Genomic DNA, 22,397 nt, shown 5'->3' with positions numbered 1-22,397 from the left:
ATGACACTCAACCAATATCCAAACCAACAGGAGAAAAGGAAAAAAGGGGTTGAGGTAACTATGTCTCTACAACAGATACCAAGACCACCTTTGCCGTTCCCTCCAAGACTTAAAAAGAAAGCCGAAGATGGGAAATTTGCTAAGTTCATCACCATGTTGAGACAACTATCAATGAACATCCCATTGGTGGAAGCCCTAGAGCAGATGCCAGGATATGTTAAGTTCATGAAGGACTTGGTTATGAAGAAAAGAGCTGTAAGTATTGATTTTACTGATAATGTTCATCACTGTAGTGCTAGTGCTATCAGATTATTGGTACAGAAGAAGAAGGATTCGGGTGCATTCACCACACCGTGTACCATCGGATCAATCAAATTTTCAAAGGCCTTGTGTGACTTAGGGGCCAATATCAACTTGATGCCACTGGCAATCTACAAGCAACTAGGGTTAGGAATTCCAAAATCCACATCAATGAGGTTAATGATGGCAGATAGGTCGGTGAAGCGACTTGTGGGTATCTTATGTGATGTGCTCCTAAACGTGGACACTTTCATCTTTCTAGCAGACTTCGTGATCTTGGATTGAGAAGTGGATTTTGAGGTTTCCATAATTTTAGGAAGACCATTTCTTGCCATAGGGCAAACATTAGTAGATGTTGAGATTAGAGAGCTAAAATTCAGACTCAACAAGGAAGAGGTAAACTTTAAAATTTGTAGGTCAATGAAACAGCCGCATGACATGAATATGGTGTCTCCGATAGAGGCCTTTGATGAAGAAGAGATGGGAGCGACCATTGAGGAGAGGCTGGCTGTTGAAACATTAGTAGCCGTGTTGATGAATTTTGAAGTGGATTTTCGGACTGACTATGTGGAAATCGTAAATGCTTTATAGGGTATGTGAGCACACTCTTATGCTCCAAAGAAACTGGACTTGGATCTAAAAAATAGGCCAAGTCCTCTAGCAAAACCATCCATTGAGGAGCCGCCTGTGCTAGAACTGAAATAATTACCCAGTCACTTGAGGTATGTATTTTTGGGCACTAATAGAGCTGTCAAAATGGGCTAGCCCAACCCAACCCTAACGGGCTAGGGAGTTAAATGGGCTAGGACGGGTTGGCCCTTTTAATTAAAGGGCCAATAAAATAGCAACCCAACCCAGCCCTAAGCGGGCCACGAGTTGGGACGGGTTGGCCCTTTAAACAAAAAATGAACAATATTACCCTCTTAGAAAGAGTATCGAGCGTTGACGTCTATGAACACGACATCAATACATACAAAAATTCATTTATAAATCACACACTTTGGTGAATACTTACAAAAATATATTTATGAATCACACACTTCGGTGAATACTTACAAAAATACATAATAGCCAACGAAAGATTTAGCGAATAAATGTTGATCATTCCACTATTTCTCCCACAAAAAACTAGCTGGTTTAAAAGATTTCCAGCAACACAACTACACAAGGCAGCCCAAATACTTAACAAATCTAAATTGCTAAATATTACATGACCCATTAATTAAAGTTTCACGACTCCGCTTCCACTTGTACCATCGATCACATTTGAATCAACATGTGATATTGTTTCCTTAAGAAGTTCATCTTTATCTACAATTCACCATACAAGGTGTTAGTTAGATAATAATTAACAAATACTTTCAGAAAAAGAGTAATATATTAATAGATTAGATAGAAAAATATTACCCTCACTAGGTTGAGTAAATCCATGCAACCAATTTCTGGTAGTGACAAGAGTTTGAACATTTTCATGATGGATATAATTTCTATATTTGGTAACAACACGACCACCAATACTAAATGCCGATTCAGATGCTACGGTGGTAATTGGAACACTAAGGACATCTCGTGCCATTATCGAAAGATCAGGATATTTTTTTTCATTATCCTTTCAATACTTAATAACATCTATCTCATGAAAAGTCTGATAATCGATCTTTTTTTCCTCCAAATAAAAGTCCAATTTTGACTTTCCAGCAATGCAAACTGATGTACCCTCAAACCTTTTAAATTCCTATTAATTTGAAACATAAAATATACTAAGTTACTAGTGATAAGAAGTAGCAAGTAAAAAAGTAAACTGATTTTAACTTCAAATAAAATAGAGAGAGGTAACTCTAAATTGATTTTAACTTCAAATAAAATAGTGAAAGGTAATTCTAAACTGATTAACTGCAAATAAAATAGTGAAAGGTAACTCATTTTTATCTAACTACACGTTAAATAGAACTACAAAAACCATCAAGTAAACAAAATTAGTTCTAAAATGTGTAAGTGCTTTTAATCACAACCCATAAAAGTAGAGAATATAAGTGTTTTTAAGAAAAGATACATAATGATGTATAGATAAAAAATTAGATACTTACCGTAAACAAAGTAGGTTTCTTTTGTTTGGATTGATTTCCTTCTTCAGTTGGTTTGGACCAAGTAGTAGGAGCAGTTGCTCTTATTTGATAATTTGCATACTGTTCATTGAGCTTGTATAATTTTAACTTTATAGTTGCAGCCTGTGCTTCTGTCGAAGAAGAGTTCACCTGTGAGAAACAATATTCTAAAAGTTGCATCTTGAAGCGAGGATCCAAAATTGCTCCAAATGAGAGTACCAAACTATATGTATTCCAATATTTCTGAAACTTATTGAACATTCTTACAACCATGTCCTTAATAACTTTATCTAAATTACTTGAATTCTCCTTCAGCAAGCATTCAATTTTCCAAACTTGCATAAAGTGCAAATTGAAAGTTGGATAACTTGAACCAGAAATTAAGTTTGTTATTTCATAAAAAGGCTCCAAGAATCCAAATATTTTTTCTGCCCTTCTCCAATGATCAGATGTAGGACAACTTGAGTAATTTCTATCAATTAACTGTAGACTTGAAAAAGCTTTTTCATATTGTAGTGCACTCTCAAGCATCAAGTACGTTGAGTTTCATCTAGTTGTCACATTCAAACGTAAACCTAAATTTGTACTAATTCCCACTTGCTTAACACATTGCTCAAACTTTGTCATTCTACCATCTGATCCTTTAACATATTTCACACTTTCTCTAATTCTAAACAAGGCATCATTAGCTGCTTTTAAACATTCTTGGACAATCAAATTTAGAATATGAGCAGAACAACGTACATGGAAGAACTCACCATCACATAACAAACTCTTTTGCAAACCTAGATGACCTTTTAAAATAGTTTGCATGCTATTATTGTTAGTGGAATTATCTAGAGTGATAGAGAACACCTTCCTATCAATTCCCCACTCTTTCAAACAATCATATATAGTTGCAGCCAATTCAACTCCAGTATGAGGAGGAATCATACGACAAAAGTTCAAAATCTTACTTACTACCTTCCAATTATCATCAATATATTGAGAAATTAAACAAAGATATCTTTTAGAAGTACCTGGTGTCCAGCAATCAAAAGTTAAGCAAACTCGATTAGGAATCTTCACCAACACTTGTTTTAATTTTTCTTTCTCTCTGAAATACACTTTTTGAACATCCACAATAGAAGTGTTCCTTGATGGCATTACCAATTCTGGATTTACATAATCTGCCCAAGCTCAAATTTTTTTGTATTCAACAAAAGAATACGATAGATCATGCTCAATAATAGCTTCAGCAAGCTTTTCACGGGAAATTAATTGATCGATCTTTCTCGATTGTATGTTACCTTGCTGATCCATATACATTTGACCCAAATCATAGAACTTAACCTTTTTACATTTAATTAAATGACGTTTTAAATGTGATGTTCCATAGTTCTTACCATTAGGTCCAAGAGTAGAACCAACCCTATATGGTTCCTTACAACCTCTGCATATTACTTTTTGCATTCCATTTTTATCTCTACCAATCTTCTTGAAATTCCTCCAAACAGATGATTTTAATTGCCTCAATTTCTCCTGTGGAGATTCTTTAGATTCATTGACCCCTACACTAGTTTCATGTGCACTACATTCATCATCATCCTCCATTGATTTCTATGTATATGTTAAATATGTCAAAAAATAGTTTCAGACTTCAAAATGAACATGTAGAGAAACTAACTTTTCTGATTACTCATTAGGAAAACACAACTAATACACATGATATCATACACTACGAAAATAATTAAGAAAAAGATGTTATATATGAAACTATCACAAAAGATGAACATGATTAAGAGTTAAGACGAAGTTCAGCTCATTTTGGAGAAGAAACAAATCGAAAAAATGATAGATTCTTACTTGTATGGTTGTATGACTGTATCAATATTCAATACCGATCTGGAAATTGAACTTCGAATGAGCTTGGAAACTCACTTCAAAGCCCTAATGTCATGCCTAAAATGAAAGAGAAAGCTGCTAAGCTAAAAGACAAAGAGAATATATATGGTTATATACTTATAATAAGATGAATCAAAAGTCAAAACCCTAATAAAGTAATGGGCTTGGGCAATTAAAAAATTTTGTGGGCTCATGGCCTAAAATGTAAAAGATTTGTAAAAGACTTGATTTTTTATTTTTCAAAATATTTATTGATAAAATCTTTACAAATAGAACACTACTAAAATATATATAAAAAATATTTATAAAAATTAATAGTCCACGGGCTGGCCTCTGAGGCTTGCAGGTTGGGCCTATGAGGGCAGCGGGCCAAATGAGGCTGGGTTAAAAAGCCTTGATCCTAAATGGGGCAAAAAAATTAAGCCCAACCCCACTTAATTCAAGGGTTGGGTTGGGCCAGCCTAGCGGGCCAAGCCCATTCTGACGGCTCTAGGTACTAATAATACTTTGCATGTTATCAAGCTGAGATCAAAGTGTTCATAAGGCATAAAAGGGCAATTGGGTGGACTATTGTTGACATCATTGGGATGCCTTCGAGAATATGCACTCATAAGATCAAACTTGAGGAGGACTGCAACCCAAGCATTGAGCACTAGTGGAGGTTAAATCCATCAATGCAAGTGGTGGTTAAAAAGGAGATCATCAAGTAGTTAGATATTGGGGTGGTGTGCCCCATTTCTGACAGTCATTGGTCAGCCCAGCGTAATGTGTTTCCAAAAAGGGTGGTATGACAGTGGTTGCAAATGCGAAGAATGAGTTGATCCCGCATAGACCAATCACGGGATGGCAGTGTGAATGGACTACAAGATGCTGAACAAGTGGACTTTGAAGGATCACTTCCCAATTCCATTCATATATCAATTGCTTGACAGGTTGGCTGGAAAAGGGTGGTACTGTTTCTTAGAAGGATACTCTGGCTACAACCAAATATCAATTGCTCCTAAAGATCAGGAAAGAAACCACATTTACATGTCCTTATGGCACCTTTGCATTTAAACGCATGCCATTTGGACTATGTAATGCACCAATAACTNATTCATTAGATTAACGTATTTCTTCACAATTTGAATGTAAGTTTATATGCTCTATTGAATTATTTTACATTTTAAATAATTCCATTGTGTTGATATATTTTATTGTCAATATTTAAAACTTCAAACTCAATTAAATTTTCTTTACTATTACTACTAAATTGATCGCAGTTCAAATTTATTTATTATTAATGTAATAGTATAAGTGATGTGCCGCGAAATCTTGACACATTTGACGCTTGAAAACTAAGGATTAATACTACAATCGAGTGTATTTATGTGATATGATGTGTTTGGTAATGTTTGTACATGTAAAGCAGGTGGATGTGAAATAAGAAAGAAAAGAGGAAAATGCAGAAGAATTGAAGCAAGTAAAGACCACGGACGGCCTCACGGACCGTGGTCTTCACTACGGATCGTGATGAGGGTCGTGAAGGACCTTTCCAGTGAGCAGGTGTAGAGAAGGAAAACTTTGGCAATATCAAGTGAAGACCACGGACGACCTCACGGTCTGTGGTCCTCACAACGATCCATGAAGGTGCTCATAGAGTTGAACCAGTGCCTAGGCCTCGATGAGCTAAAATGGGAAGTGACCATGTAAGGACCAAGACACCCAGACGGAACGTGGTCCTTATGATGGTCCGGGGTACCTATCCAGTGTTGGCTTTGAAGATCCAAGTTTCAGACGTGCCAAGTAAAGACCACAAAGGGCTTCACGGACCGTGAAGCCTTTGATGGATCGTCAGAGTGTCCGTGAAGTGCCCGACAGTTCAGTCCTACTTCGAGTAAGACTTTTTTTAAACACTTTATTTGAAATTAATTAGGTTATTTTGAGTTTTTATCTCATCTTATCTGGTACGAATGACTAAGTTTCAATTTTTCTTAGCTTTTGGTTTTTGACATTAACATCGAATCAAGTTTGGAAGTTGTATTTCTGGTTTTTGAATTATCAAAGTGCTTATCATTTTTGCTTATTTTCGTAAGTATTTTCTTATCATGTTTTCATTATATACTTCTGTATGTTTACGTGAAATAATGAGTGGCTAAATACCATAACTGGGATTGTGGGATCTATGAGGTAAGTGTAATTTTGTAAAATGAGTGGAAGGCGATTTATATTTGCAAATTATAATTTAGCTTTCGTTATTCATGTATTCTAATGAGTTCACATATTAGAGTTAGACTATATCTGTCATTTGTTTGAGAGAAAAATAATAGTTAGGAAAAAGCTGAATTAACCTGAAGAAATAGAGTTAAAGTTCGAGTTCAAGAGAAAAGAACTTTAACATTATTGTAAGCGAGGGTAAAACATATTAACACTCTAGGACTGAGAGGACTTGAGTGAGAGTTATCTAATTAGACTGAGAAGTGTTAGATATATCTATCTCGCCTGTATTTTGTAGAAATGAATTGCCTGAAACTCATTTACGGAAAAATACGAGATGCAACGTTATATGGAACATAGTCCTAGTTTCATTTAATTATCGAAAAAACTATAGAACTTAATGCTCTGTTAATTGTTAATCTGGATTTTGATTACCAATCTTAGTTACTAGAACATCACAACTAAACCCATTTTACTTTCCGTAATTGTTCTCTTTAGGAAATAATAACAATATTTGGGTAAATGCGACAATGAAATCATTTATATAAATAAATTCTTTGTGGGATCAACCTCAACTCATGTTGAGTTCTATAGATTGACTTCGACCGTTTATACTTCTTAATTGAGGTGTGAGTTTGGATGTATAAAATTTTGGTGTCGCTGCTGGGGAATTTCAATTCAGAAGTTTTTTACTAGCTTTTATCTAAAGCAAAGTTATATTTCCTAATTGTACGTCTTTTTCTTTGTCTGTATCTCTTACGGGTGAGTTCGACTGTGTATGCCAAATACTAGAAGTAAGGGAGCCCCATTATTCTTATACGATCCATAACTTCGAAAAACAATTCACAAAATGGTGAATGCACAAGAACTTGAGGCTTAGAGGCAAATATTGGGATTGGAAGCTGAAATCGCTGCAAGAGGTATTCAACAAAATGCTGTGAATAACCCACCTAGGGTGGTGGATGAACAACCAAGAGTGGAAGAAATAACTCCTCTCCACTGCCAACCACTAGCTCCAAGGGGTCGAGCACACTATCCAGCTCACATGATGTATGAAGAGGATGACTTAGACTTGGATGGAGCTGGAGCAACATGAGCAATAGTGTTACCTGCACTACCTCCAGATGTGAAATTTACAATCACCAACACTATGGTTCAATTGCTGAATTTGAAAGGTATGTTCAGAGGTGCAGCTGGTGATGATGCGAATCAACATTTGATGAACTTTGTGGCGATATGCAAATCGCAAGAAATTCCTGGAGTTCGCCAAACAACAATGAGATTGAGGTTGTTTCCATTGTCTCTTACTGGAGGGGCAACCAATTGGTTGAATGAGATGTCGGATGACTCAATCAGGACGTGGATTGAGTTGAATGAGGCTTTCTTAGAATGATTCTTTCCTAAATCAAAAGAGCTACATATGAAGGATGAGATAAGTGCCCACAAACAGTTACCAGGAGAAGCGATGCATGACACATGTTGGAGATTCAGCTAAAAGCTGAAGAAATGTCCAAATCAAGACATCTGAACCAGGCTTTTTATAGATCTTTAAATTATGTTACTAAACTTGTTGCTAAAGCAGTGTGTGGAGGATCATTCATGAGGAAACCATTCTCAGAGAGCATGCAATTGATGGATGAGGTGTCTAAGAATAATAGGGCATGGTACACTAAGGGATGCAAAAGTAGGAGATCTTGGGTTCACTTTTGAACTTTAAGCTGAACAAAGGAAGATAGAAGAATAAAGGGATTGACACACATGATGACCCAAATAGATCTTCTCACCAAGCATGTTGTCGCAAATTCTGTAAAGGTAAATGTTGTAAGACCTCTAAACATGCATGAAGATCAGGACATCGATCTAGATGAGGTGAGTAAATACTTGGGCAACCAAGGAGATTTCTGGAATTATAACTCGGGAAACCAATGTTACAATTCTGGAAACACAAGTCGGAACTACTCTAAAGATGTACAATATGACAAGCCAACGAATAAAGAGCAGGGCAACTGGAAGAACAAAGATGGGTACATAAATGATCGCAGTGGTGTATATGTGCCCCAGGTAATAGAGACTTGGGAAGTGGTAGTTCCAGCGGATCTAAGCTGGAAGACATGTTGGCCAAGGTGCTTCAAAAAGTTGAGTCAACTGATGCAGGGGTAAAGGAGATGAAAAGTGATTTCTCCAGTATGAGTCAACTGGTAGACTCGCACACAACCTCCATCAAGCAAATAGAGCAGCAGTTGGAAAAACTTTCAGCATCACTAAACCAGAGGAAGAATGGGTCACTACCAAGTGACACTATTCAAAATCCTAAGAAGGACGGGCATTGCATGGCTAATACCACTAGGAGTGGTAAAATTCTTAATGACCCAATTTCTGCAGGTGTTAAGCATGAACATGTGTTGGAGCGAACTCGAAGAGAGGAGGCTAAAGCTAAACAAGTAGATGACGTGGAGGATGCTCAACCAATATCCAAACCAGCAGGAGAAAAGGAAAGAAAGGGTTGAGGGAACTATGTCTCTACATCAGATACCAAGACCACCTTCGTCGTTCCCTCCAAGATTTAAAAAGAAAGCCGAAGATGGGAAATTTGCTAAGTTCATCACCATGCTGAGACAACTATCAGTGAACATCCCATTGGTGGAAGCCCTAGAGCATATGGCAAGATATGCTAAGTTCATGAAGGACTTGGTTATGAAGAAAAGAGCTATAAATATTGATTTTACTGATAATGTTCATCACTGTAATGCTAGTGCTACCAGATTATTGGTACAGAAGAAGAAGGATCCGGGTGCATTCACCACACCATGCACCATCGGATCAATCAAATTTGCAAAGGCCTTGTGTGACTTAGGGGCCTATATCAACTTGATGCCACTGACCATCTACAAGCAACTAGGGTTAGGAATTCCAAAACCCACATCAATGAGGTTGATGATGGCAGATAGGTCGGTGAGGCGACTTGTGAGTATCTTATGTGATGTGCTTGTAAAGGTGGACACTTTCATCTTTCTAGCAGACTTCGTGGTCTTGGATTGCGAAGTGGATTTTGAGGTTCCCATAATTTTAGGAAGACCAGTTCTGGCCACAAGATGAACATTGGTAGATGTTGAGAGTGGAGAGCTAAAATTCAGACTCAACAAGGAAGAGGTAAAATTTAAAATTTACAATTCAATGAAACAGCCGCATGACGTGAATATGGTGTCTCCGATAGAGACCTTTGATGAATAAGAGATGGGAGCGACCATTGAGGAGAGGCTGGCTGTTGAAGCATTAGTAGCCATGTTGATGAATTTTGAAGCGGATTTTTGGACTAACTATGTGGAAATCGTAAATGCTTTATAAGGTATGTGAGCACACTCTTATGCTCCAAAGAAACTGGTCCTGGATTTAAAAAATAGGCCAAGTCCTCCAGCAAAACCTTCCATTGAGGAGCCGCCTGTGCTGGAATTAAAATAATTACCTAGTCACTTGAGGTATGTATTTTTGGGCACTAATAGAGTTGTCAAAATGGGCTGGCCCAACCCAACCCTAACAAGCTAGGGAGTTAAATGGGCTAGGATGGGCTGGCCCTTTTAAGTAAAGGGCCAATAAATTAGCAGCCCAACCTAGCCCTAAGCGGGCACGAGTTGGGACGGGTTGACCCTTCAACCAAAAAATGAACAATATTACACTCTTAGAAAGAGTATCGAACGTTGACGTCTATGAACACGACATCAATACATACAAAAATTCATTTATAAATCACACACTTCGGTGAATACTTACAAAAATATATTTATGAATCACACACTTTGGTGAATACTTACAAAAATACATAATAGCCAACGAACGATTTAGCGGATAAATGTTGATCATTCCACCATTTCTCCCACAAAAAACTAGCTAGTTTAAAAGATTTCCAGCAACATAACTACACAAAGCAGCCCAAATACTTAACACTTATGTTGTGGATGTCCAAAAAGTGTATTTCAGAGAGAGAAAAATTAAAACAAGTGTTGGCGAAGATTCCTAATCGAGTTTGTTTAACTTCTGATTGCTGGACAGCAGGTACTTCTTAAGGATATCTTTGTTTAACTGCTCAATATATTGATGATAATTGAAAGGTAGTAAGTAAGATTTTGAACTTTTGTTGTATGATTCCTCCTCATACTGGAGTTGAATTGGCTGCAACTATATATGATTGTTTGAAAGAGTGGGGAATTGATAGGAAGGTGTTCTCTATCACTCTAGATAATTCCACTAACAATAATAGCATGCAAACTATTTTAAAAGGTCATTTAGGTTTGCAAAAGAGTTTGTTATGTGATGGTGAGTTCTTTCATGTACGTTGTTCTGCTCATATTCTAAATTTGATTGTCCAAGAAGGTTTAAAAGCAGCTAATGATGCCTTGTTTAGAATTAGAGAAAGTTTGAAGTATGTTAAAGAATCAGATGGTAGAATGAGAAAGTTTGAGCAATGTGTTAAGCAAGTTGGAATTAGTACAAATTTAGGTTTACGTTTGGATGTGACAACTAGATGGAACTCAACGTACTTGATGCTTGAGAGTGCACTACAATATGAAAAAGCTTTTTCTAGTCTATAGTTAATTGATAGAAATTACTCAAGTTGTCCTACATCTGATCATTGGAGAAGGGCAGAAAAAATATTTGGATTCTTGGAGCGCCTTTTTATGAAATAACAAACTTAATTTCTGGTTCAAGTTATCCAACTTTCAATTTGTACTTTATGCAAGTTTGGAAAATTGAATGCTTGTTGAAGGATAATTCAAGTAATTTAGATGAAGTTATTAAGGACATGGCTGTAAGAATGTTCAATAAGTTTCAGAAATATTGGAATACATATAGTTTGGTACTCTCATTTGGAGCAATTTTGGATCCTCGCTTCAAGATGCAACTTTTAGAATATTGTTTCTCAAAGGTGAACTCTTCTTCGGCAGAAGCGCAGGCTACAACTATAAAGTTAAAATTATACAAGCTCTAATTTTTTTTATATTCAACAAAAGAATACGACAGATCATGCTCAATAATAGCTTCAGTAAGCTTTTCACGGGAAATCAATAGATCGATCTTTCTTGACTGTATGTTACCTTGCTGATCCATATACATTTGACCCAAATCATAGAACTTAACCTTTTTACATTTAATTAAATAACGTTTCAAATGTGATATTCCATAGTTCTTACTATTAGGTCCAGAAGTAGAACCAACCCTATATGGTTCCTTACAACCTCTGCATATTGCTTTTTCCACTCCATTTTTATCTCTACCAATCTTCCTGAAATTCCTCTAAACAGATGATTTTAATTGCCTCAATTTCTTCTGTGGAGATTCTTTAGATTCATTCACCCCTTCACTAGTTTCATGTGCACTACATTCATCATCATCCTCCATTGATTTCTATGTATATGTTAAATATGTCAAAAGTTAGTTTCAAACTTCAAAATGAACATGTAGATAAACTAACTTTTATTATTACTCATTAGGAAAACATAACTAATACACATGATATCATACACTACGAAAATAATTAAGAAAAAGATGTTATATATGAACTATCACAAAAGATGAACATGATTAAGAGTTAAACGAAGTTCAACTAGTTTTGGAGAAGAAACAAATCGAAAAAATGATAGATTCTTACTTGTATGGTTGTATGACTGTATCAATATTCAATACCGATCTGGAAATTGAACTTCGAATGAGCTTGGAAACTCACTTCAAAGCCCTAATGTCATGCCTAAAATGAAAGAGAAAGCTGCTAAGCTAAAAGACAAAGAGAATATATATGGTTATATACTTATAATAAGATGAATCAAAAGTCAAAACCCTAATAAAGTAATGGGCTTGGGCAATTAAAAAATTTTGTGGGCTCATGGCCTAAAATGTAAAAGATTTGTAAAAGACTTGATTTTTTATTTTTCAAAATATTTATTGATAAAATCTTTACAAATAGAACACTACTAAAATATATATAAAAAATATTTATAAAAATTAATAGTCCACGGGCTGGCCTCTGAGGCTTGCAGGTTGGGCCTATGAGGGCAGCGGGCCAAATGAGGCTGGGTTAAAAAGCCTTGATCCTAAATGGGGCAAAAAAATTAAGCCCAACCCCACTTAATTCAAGGGTTGGGTTGGGCCAGCCTAGCGGGCCAAGCCCATTCTGACGGCTCTAGGTACTAATAATACTTTGCATGTTATCAAGCTGAGATCAAAGTGTTCATAAGGCATAAAAGGGCAATTGGGTGGACTATTGTTGACATCATTGGGATGCCTTCGAGAATATGCACTCATAAGATCAAACTTGAGGAGGACTGCAACCCAAGCATTGAGCACTAGTGGAGGTTAAATCCATCAATGCAAGTGGTGGTTAAAAAGGAGATCATCAAGTAGTTAGATATTGGGGTGGTGTGCCCCATTTCTGACAGTCATTGGTCAGCCCAGCGTAATGTGTTTCCAAAAAGGGTGGTATGACAGTGGTTGCAAATGCGAAGAATGAGTTGATCCCGCATAGACCAATCACGGGATGGCAGTGTGAATGGACTACAAGATGCTGAACAAGTGGACTTTGAAGGATCACTTCCCAATTCCATTCATATATCAATTGCTTGACAGGTTGGCTGGAAAAGGGTGGTACTGTTTCTTAGAAGGATACTCTGGCTACAACCAAATATCAATTGCTCCTAAAGATCAGGAAAGAAACCACATTTACATGTCCTTATGGCACCTTTGCATTTAAACGCATGCCATTTGGACTATGTAATGCACCAATAACTTTTCAGAGGTGTATGATGTCTATCTTCTCGGACATAGTGGAGGACACTCTGGAGATATTCATGGACGACTTTTTAGTGGTAGGTGATACTTTTGATGACTGTTTGCTCAATCTTAGCAAGGCTATACAGAGATGTTAGGAGGCCAATCTAGTAATGAATTTGGAGAAATGCTATTTTATGGTCAAGGAAGGTATCGTCCTTGGTCACAAGGTGTTACAAATGGGATTGGAGGTCGATAAAGCAAAAATTGAGGTGATTGAAAATTTGCCTCCACCTATCTGTGTGAAAAGTGTTCGAAGCTTCTTAGGACATGCCAGATTCTATAGGCGTTTCATCAATGACTTCTCAAAAATTGCATACCCTTTGTGAAAGTTTTGGAGAAGGAGGTAAAATTTGCTTTTAATGAGGCATGTCTAAGAGCCTTTCAATGCCTAAAGGGGAAATTGATTTCTGCCCCAGTGATCAGTGGCCCAAAATGGGCTGAACCATTTGAGGTAATGTGCGATGCTTGTGGTATTGCCCTAGTAGTTGTGTTGGGGCAGAAGTGCAACAAGATGTTCCATTCGATCTATTATGCTAGCAAGTCACTAAATGGATCACAACGAAACTACACAGTCACTGAACAAGAACTACTAGTTGTGGTGTATTCTTTTGAGAAATTCAGAGCTTACTTGTTGGGTACTAGAGTGATAGTCTACATGGATCATGCAGCTCTGTGATATCTCATGGCAAAGAAAGATGCCAAGCCAAGGTTGATCAGGTGGTTGTTGCTACTTCAGGAGTTTGATTTTGAGGTTAAAGATAAGAGAAGTTGTGAAAACCAGGTGGCTGATCACCTATTGAGGTTGGATGCTGAAAAGAAAAAGGAACTTGAGCTAGAAATCAATGATGCATTCCTGGATGAGCAGGTATTGATTGCAACTCTTGATCTTATTTCTTGGTTTGCTGATTTTGCTAACTTTCTTGTTAGTGACTTGATGCCTGAGGGGCTGACATTTCAACAAAGGTAGAGGTTCCTGCTTGATATGGGTAAGTATTTTTGGGATGAACCTTATTTGTATGAGGTGTGTGCTGATAATATCATCAGGTGATGCATTCCTGAAGCTGAGATGTTGCACATTCTAGAGGTCTATCACTCCTCTCCAGTGGGTGGCCATCATGGAGGCGCTCGGACAGCCCACAAGGTGCTTCAGAGTGGGTACTACTGGCCTACAATTCATCAGGATTCAACATATATTGTGAGGAGTTGTGATGTGTACCAGTGGCAAATAGTCATCTCTCAGCGCCATGAGTTACCCATGACATCTATTCTGGAGGTGGAGCTATTTGATGTGTGCGGAGTTGATTTCATACGCCCATTTGTGAGCTCCTATGGGCAGAAGTATATATTGGTAGAAGTGGACTATGTGTCCAAATGGTTTGAGGCAGTTGCTCTGCCTGAGAATGATGGCAAAAATGTTGCTGGCTTTTTGAAGAAGAATATCTTCTTAAGGTTTGGCACACCCAGAGCTATTATCAGTGATGGCGGTTCCCATTTTTGCAACAAGGTTTTCAGTGCACTTCTGGCCAAATATGGGGTTAAACAACACAAGGTGGCAACACTTTATCACCCGCAGACCAGTGGCCAAGTGGAGGTATCCAATAGGGAAATAAAGGCGCTTCTGGCAAAAATAGTGAATGCTAATAGGACAGATTGGACATGAAAGTTAGATGATGCTATATGGACATATCAGACAACTTTCAATACTCCTATTGGTATGTCTCCATATCAACTGGTGTTTGAAAAGGCATGTAATTTTCCCGTTGAGCTTGAGCATAAGGCCCTTTGGGCATTGAAAAAGCTGAACCTTAGTTGGAGTGAAACTGCAAACCTGAGACTGGATTAGATCAATAAGATGGATGAATTTTGGTTAAGAGTATATGAGAGGTCTGCACTTTACAAGAAGAGGATGAAACTGTATCATGATAAACATATTGAGAAAAGAACCTTCACTCATAGTGACTTGGTGTTGCTTTTCAACTCCGGAGTTCGTCTGGTGATATTGAGCTTGAGAATGAGAAGGGTAAGAGGTTCAAGGCCAATGGTCAGTGAATCAAGGCATACTTGGGTGTTCCAGAAGAAGTGAACATAGTGGAGGAATATAAGCTTGATGAAGTCTGAGTAATCAAGTAACCTGCGTCGTACTGCGACGTTAAATTATGCGCTGCTTGGGAGGCAACCCAAGATTGTAATTGTAATAGGTAGTTTCCTTTTTCTCATTTGTCTTTGCTTTTATAGAGTCACTGTGTGTTGATGTGTGCAGGAAGGATTTGGACTAAGAATTGCAAGAACTGGGTACAAACAACTCTTCACGAGCATTCCCACGGGGCGTGGTGCCCTACGAGCAACTTCATGGCCCGTCATCCTTAACATTAGCCAAAGGAGGCTACTGGAAATTGCCATAAAATGGTTCACGGAAGGGTTCACAATCCGTCAAGCTTTGTGCGGACCGTCTAGCCTCTCGTGAACCTTATGTAAGTACTTTGTCCAAAGTCATGTTCACGGACCACTATACGGACCATGGTTCCCTTCACGGGCCACTTCACAGTTCGTCATCCCTAACCCAGTATCACTGCAACCCGACCTGTCCCGCGCGTAAAGGGAAATCAAATAGAANCTTTGAAGAAGCTGAACCTTAGTTGGAGTGAAATTGCAAACTTGAGACTGGATCAGATCAATGAGATGGATGAGTTCCGGTTGAGCGTGTATGATAGGTCTGCACTTTACAAGAAGAGGATGAAACTATATCATGATAAGCATATCGAGAAAAGAACCTTCACTCCTAGTGACTTGGTGCTGTTTTTCAACTCCGGACTTCGTCTGTTTCCTAGGAAACTGAGATCCAAATGGTCTGGGCCTTTTAAGGTAACTCAAGTGTTCTAGTCGGGTTATATTGAGCTTGAGAATGACAAGGGTAAGAGGTTCAAGGCCAATAGTCAGTGAATCAAGGCATACTTGGGTGTTCCAGAAGAAGTGAACATAATGGAGGAATATAAGCTTGATGAAGTCTGAGTAATCAAGTAACCTGCGTCGTGCCGCGATGTTAAATTATGCGCTGCTTGGGAGGCAATCCAAGATTGTAATTGCAATAGGTAGTTTCCTTTTTCTCATTTGTCTTTGCTTTTATAGAGTCACTGTGTGTTGATGTGTGCAGGAAGGATTTGGACTAAGAATTGCAAGAACTGGGTACAAACAACTCTTCACGAGCATTCCCACGGGGCGTGGTGCCCTACGAGCAACTTCATGGCCCGTCATCCTTAACATTAGCCAAAGGAGGCTACTGGAAATTGCCATAAAATGGTTCACGGAAGGGTTCACAATCCGTCAAGCTTTGTGCGGACCGTCTAGCCTCTCGTGAACCTTATGTAAGTACTTTGTCCAAAGTCATGTTCACGGACCACTATACGGACCATGGTTCCCTTCACGGGCCACTTCACAGTTCGTCATCCCTAACCCAGTATCACTGCAACCCGACCTGTCCCGCGCGTAAAGGGAAATCAAATAGAAAGTTTTTAATATGTCCTAAGCGTTAAGGGTCAGTTCTTTTCCCTTCCCTCTCATCTATAACAGTTATTAGCAGTATAAACAAGGGTTTTTCATCTTTAAAACTTCCAAAATTAATCCTAAAGTCGAAATCCTAGTTTTATTTTGCCAAGGAATTCAAGTCAAAATTCATCATCTTCTTTTTGACCGAAATTTTCCTCTAATTCCAAGTATGTTTTTTAATTACTTGTTATAAGTTTGATCTTGTCTAAAAGAAGTTAGATTTACTTCGATTTAGTCGAGTTTATCATGATTATGTGATGAACTATCTTGGTTGGTATTGAATTGTTGAGGGTTAGTTTGAATTGGGTAAATTTGATGGTTCTTGTGTATGGGTATGATGAATTTGGGAGAAAGTAGTGTTAACTGTTGACATTAGTGTGAAGTTGAGTTCAAAGGGGTTCCAAACATGTACGGCTTAATGAATTGTGTAAATATAACTGTTGAAACGGCGAGATCACATTCATGTGCATGTGGGTATGTTCATAATTAGGTCAAAATTGTGTTTGATTTAAATGGGGATTGTGCTAATAGGTCTTGTAACTTTGTGATGGGGTGAAATTGGGCATAGGTTGTTGTTGGAAGGAAAGAGCACTGTAAAAGGGCCAAATGTAAGTCCATGATGGGCTTCACGGACCATAGGATCAATTACGAGTCGTGAAACCCCTCGTGAACCACACTTGGCAACATAGGAGTACACTGGGTAGGATTACGACATTCTTTATGGACCGTCGTTCACTCCACGGACCGTGAAGCCATCTGTGATCTATTCCAGTACATTGTCCCACATAATCAGTTCACCAACTTGTGTTCACGAGGGTCTTCACGGACTGTGGTACCCACCACGGCCCGTCTTGGCTCCCGTACATATAAAAATAAATATTTTTACTTTCTATACTTTTAGTTCTGTTTCGTATTTTTATTCTGTGGCCCTTCCCAATGATATATTGGGTGACAACATTCTTAAGGCAGGCGTCATATTGTAATTACACCAGGGAAGTCTGAGTACCCGATAGTGTCTCATTTTACTGTTTTGCGTACTAATGGGTTTTTGTATTTCTCAGGTACTATGACTCCCCAAAGAAAGAATGCAACCAAACATTCCTTACCTACTGCTTCTCAATCAGAAGGTCATAACGCTTCATATTCTAGCAGTTCCGAGGTTCAGATAAATAACACTATTAAGGAGCACTCACCTCGAACTACTAGATCCCAGAGAGTGAGGGAAATTCTCTAGAACACTCATTCCCAGTCTAAAGAGGAAAGTAGTAGTTTGGGTAGCGGCAAGGAATCAGGTAGCTAGTCTGATGATGGTTCGGGAGGCAGTGTAGAGTCCGCTAGTGGCTCACAAGAAGATGCAACCACATCTCCACCTGCAATAGGACCAGAAGTTGCAATTGGAACTCAGACAGAGGTAGGTGCCGAAGAAGAGGATGATGAGGTTACTTTAGATGATACGATGGTCCTGTTGGTAATGATGACCTTGATCTGAAATCTGACTGTTAGGATCTTCGGATGGCATCGTATGTACTGACATGTTGAACATTGCTAGTCTAGAGAATAAGTTGGTGAACTAATAAACTTGAAAATGTAGTCTTGTGTCATGTAAAAACTAAAACTTGCCCGAGTAGTCTTGTTTAAATCTGAGAATAACTGAATAGGAAAGGATCAGTAGGCCATTTTTGCTGAGCCATTGAAAAGCCAAAAATAAAAAAGCCAAATTAAAATCATATCACTTGAACCCAATTTGAGCATGAAAACCAAGTTTGTTCTTACCCATTAAATATCATATCCTTGGGTCTCTGAAGATACGATTTCACAACTCCGGCCAAAGGCCTCAGTTGAGGGTGATTGCAACCTGAGCAGAAAGGAAAGGTGAAAAAGAAGGTTCAATCAGTTAAGTGAAAGCACAAAATGTGAAATAAATAAAAAGAAAAGAAAAGAAAAAAAAGGTAAAAGAAAAGGAAAATAATGGTTGTTGGGGTGTACTGAAATGAAGGAAAAAAGGGAATCGCTTAGAAAGAGTTGTGTGCAAACAAAACTTTGGAGAACCAAGGGACTAGTAGCTCACAAGCCCAAATATCCATTCCCTAGCCCGAGCATATGTTACAAGCCGATAAAGTCCTACAGTGATCCTATTTCGGGTGTTTGAAAGATAGAGCGTAGAAAGCAAGGGCAAGCCTATGGTATTTTGTTGTTAGTGTTAGAAGTTCTTTGAGAGTGTGAGCGTAGAACTTAGTCGTCCCAATTATCACGAGTGATGGACTTCTTTGGTATGAAGACACAGTGATTGCATTTGATAGTAGACTGTGTTAGCTGATAGTACACATGCATAAGCATGGTCGACTGTGCGTAATAGGATGTCATATATTGATCTTTGCATCTTAGACTGATGGTTTTGGATACAATTTGTGATTGAGATGGTTGCTGCATAGTTCCAAAAGTGTTTGAATGATTAAGGACTGAATGTATTATTTTTATCATCACTTGAGGACAAGTAACGGTTCTAAGTTGAGTGTGTTGATGTGCCACAAAATCTTGAAACATTTGATGCGTGAAAACTAAGAATTATACTAAAATCGAGTGTATTTATGTGGATATGACGTGTTTGGTAATGTTTGTACAGGTAAATTAGGTGGATGTGAAAGTAGAAAGAAAAGAGGAAAATGCAGAAGAATCAAAGCAAGTAAAGACCACGAAAGGCCTCACGGACCATGATCTTCACTACGGATTGTGATGAGGGTCGTGAAGGACCTTTCCAATGAGCAGGTGTAGAGAAGGAAAACTTTGGCAATATCAAGTGAAGACCACGGATGACCTCACGGGCCGTGGTCCTCACAACGATCCATGAAGGTGCTCGTAGAGTTGAACCAGTACCTAGGCCTCGAGGAGCTAAAATGGGAAGTGACCAGGTAATGAACACAGACACCCAGACGGACCGTGGTCCTTATGACAGTCTGTGGTGTTGTCTCTGGTTCCTATCCAGTGTTGGCTTTTAAGATCCAAGTTTCAGACGTGCCAAGTAAAGACCACGAAGGGCTTCACGGACCGTGAAGCCTTTAACGGATCGTCAGAGTGTACGTGAAGTGCCCGACAGTTCAGTCCTACTCCGAGTAGGACTCTCTGTAAACACTTTATTTGAATTAATTAGGTAATTTTTAGTTTTATCTCATCTTATCTGGTACAAACGATTAAATTCAATTTTTCTTTGCTTTTGGTTTTTGACATTAACATCGAATCAAGTTTGGAAGTTGGATTTTCGCTTTTTGAATTATCAAAGTGCTTATCGATTTTTTTTATTTTCGTAAGTATTTTCTTATCATGTTTTCATTATATACTTATGTATGTTTACATGAAATCATGAGTGGCTAAATACCACAACTGGGATTGTGGGATCTATGACGTAAATCTAAGTGTAATTTCGTAAACGAGTAGAAGGCGATTTATTTTTGCAAATTATAATTTAGCTTTCGCTATTCATGTATTTTAATGAGTTCATGCATTAGAGTTAGCCTGTAGCTTTCATTTTATCGAGAGAAAAATGATAGTTGGGAAAAAGCTGAATTAACCTGAAGAAATAGAGTTAAAGTTTGAGTTCGAGAGAAAAGAACTTTAACACTATCGTAAGCGAGGGTAAAACTTGTTAACACTTTAGGACCGAGAGGGCTTGAGTGAAAGCTATCTAATTAGACTGAGAAGTGTTAGATATATCTATCTTGCCTGTATTTTGTAGAGATGAATTGCCTGAAACTCATTTACAAAAAAATACGAGATGCAACATTATATGGAACACAGTCCTAGTTTCATTTAATTATCGAAACACCTTTAGAACTTAATACTCTGTTAATCTGGATTTTGATTACCAATATTAATTACTAGAACATCACAGCTAAACCCAATTTACATTCTGTAATTGTTCTCTTTAGGAAATAATAACAATATTTGGGTAAACACGACAGTGAAATCATTTTTATAAAGTTATTCTCTGTGGGATCGACCTCAACTCACGTTGAGTTCTATAGATTGACTTCGATCGTTTATACCTTTGAATTGAGGTGTGAGTTTGGACGTATCAATAAGTTATTGAGAGATTCTTGAAATGGGGCCACTTTTCTTGCCTAGCATTGATCATAAAATAAATGTCCTCAATGAAGAAAAAAAATAAGAGGATATTCCTAAAGAAAATGGATGTATGCCTTAAGGAATTACTTGAGGGCCCACTGCCTGAATCCTCCTATATTTTTCTTCATTGAGGAAATTTGTTCTGCAATTAATGCTAGGCAATAGAAGTGACTCTTCCATTGAGCCATTTAAAAAATCTTTCAAAATGTGTACTGCTACATTAATAATATATACTATGAAATATGATTAGCCTAGTAATAATAGAAAAATGAAATTTAATCAAGTTTACGATTTTAAATATTTACTATCGAAAAAATATTAACAAAAATTAGATTATTTGAAATAAAAAAACGTACCATATATAACTTGAATCCAAGTTGTGACAAAACACATAAATCAAATTAATTAACTATTTTTCCCTTTTAATTAGTTATACCAGGCTATTCAACATTGAAAGTATCAAAAGTACCATTAAAGAAGACATTTACATCGACCGCATCAAATATTCATATAGCCTAATTATACCAGGATGTTAGAGCACACAACAATAAAGTGATAAGAGCATTCCCGGAAGAAGACATAATAGCTGCAATAAGAGCAAGACTAGCACTAGCTATGAAAAAACTTCACAAAAAAAAACAAATCGCAAATTGATTCTAATGCTACTATAGAAGCTCAAGAGTTGAAGAGAGGGAACTACCACCTTTTGTTTGGAAATGCAAGTATAGTAAGAAAATCAATTGTCAAGTGAAGAAAGAATGAAAAGATCAGAAAGAAGGGAGAAGTGACTCACCAAACAATCATGCACAAGTCCAACAATTGTTCTTCAGTACCTTGAGATTAAACCCTGACAACCTACACACAAACAACAAAATTTAGGGGACAACAAATAGACAAACAAACAAAAAAAGAGAATTGAGATACCAGGTAGAAGTGAAGATGATAGAAAAAGCTTCCACCATTGCAACACGGGCTTGAGCTTGAAGATAACCCAAAAAAGAGGTCAGAACAGTTGGGTGTTTCTCAGACAACACAATGATATTTCTGGAAGAAAGAGGCGGAGAAGATAGAACACTGAGTAGTCACCTGAAAAATATAGATATATCACTACATTAGGAAACCTAGATTCTTTAATTTGGGCCTTTGGTGTAGCGACCCTTCCGAAATAATATAAGTCAATAACTTACGAGATTTTTATGCATATATTGTACTCACACTAGAACAAAAAATGACATAAAAAAAAATATTACCAACTTCCAAGTACCCAAACTAGGTGGTTCATGCTTCACACATTCATTCAAAATTAGTGGTAAATTTAATATATTACAAGACTTGGGCTTACACATCCCAAAAGAACAAAACATAGAGCCATACTTATATTACAACCCATGGTGACATGATCAAATTAGTCCTCAAAATTTCATGTAAATA

General features: G+C 37.6%; 2 protein-coding genes across 2 annotated transcripts; both read left to right on the top strand.

Moving 5' to 3' along the window:
- On the top strand, positions 1–891 carry LOC125847086 (uncharacterized). Its single transcript, XM_049526793.1, has 2 exons — positions 1–514; positions 617–891. The coding sequence occupies exons 1-2, from the start codon at positions 1–3 to the stop codon at positions 889–891; spliced, it is 789 nt and encodes a 262-aa protein (XP_049382750.1).
- An 8,108-nt stretch (positions 892–8,999) lies between these two features.
- Positions 9,000–9,581, top strand: LOC125847085 (uncharacterized). Its single transcript, XM_049526792.1, has one exon. It carries the CDS (start codon positions 9,000–9,002, stop codon positions 9,579–9,581), a length of 582 nt encoding a protein of 193 aa, XP_049382749.1.
- Positions 9,582–22,397: the final 12,816 nt, after the last annotated feature.

The sequence above is a fragment of the Solanum stenotomum genome, chromosome 12, assembly GCF_019186545.1.
Source record: "Solanum stenotomum isolate F172 chromosome 12, ASM1918654v1, whole genome shotgun sequence".
Classification (NCBI taxonomy): Eukaryota; Viridiplantae; Streptophyta; class Magnoliopsida; order Solanales; family Solanaceae; genus Solanum; species Solanum stenotomum.
Note: the sequence above shows the minus strand (reverse complement) of the source record. Positions and strands in the feature narration are given on the sequence as shown.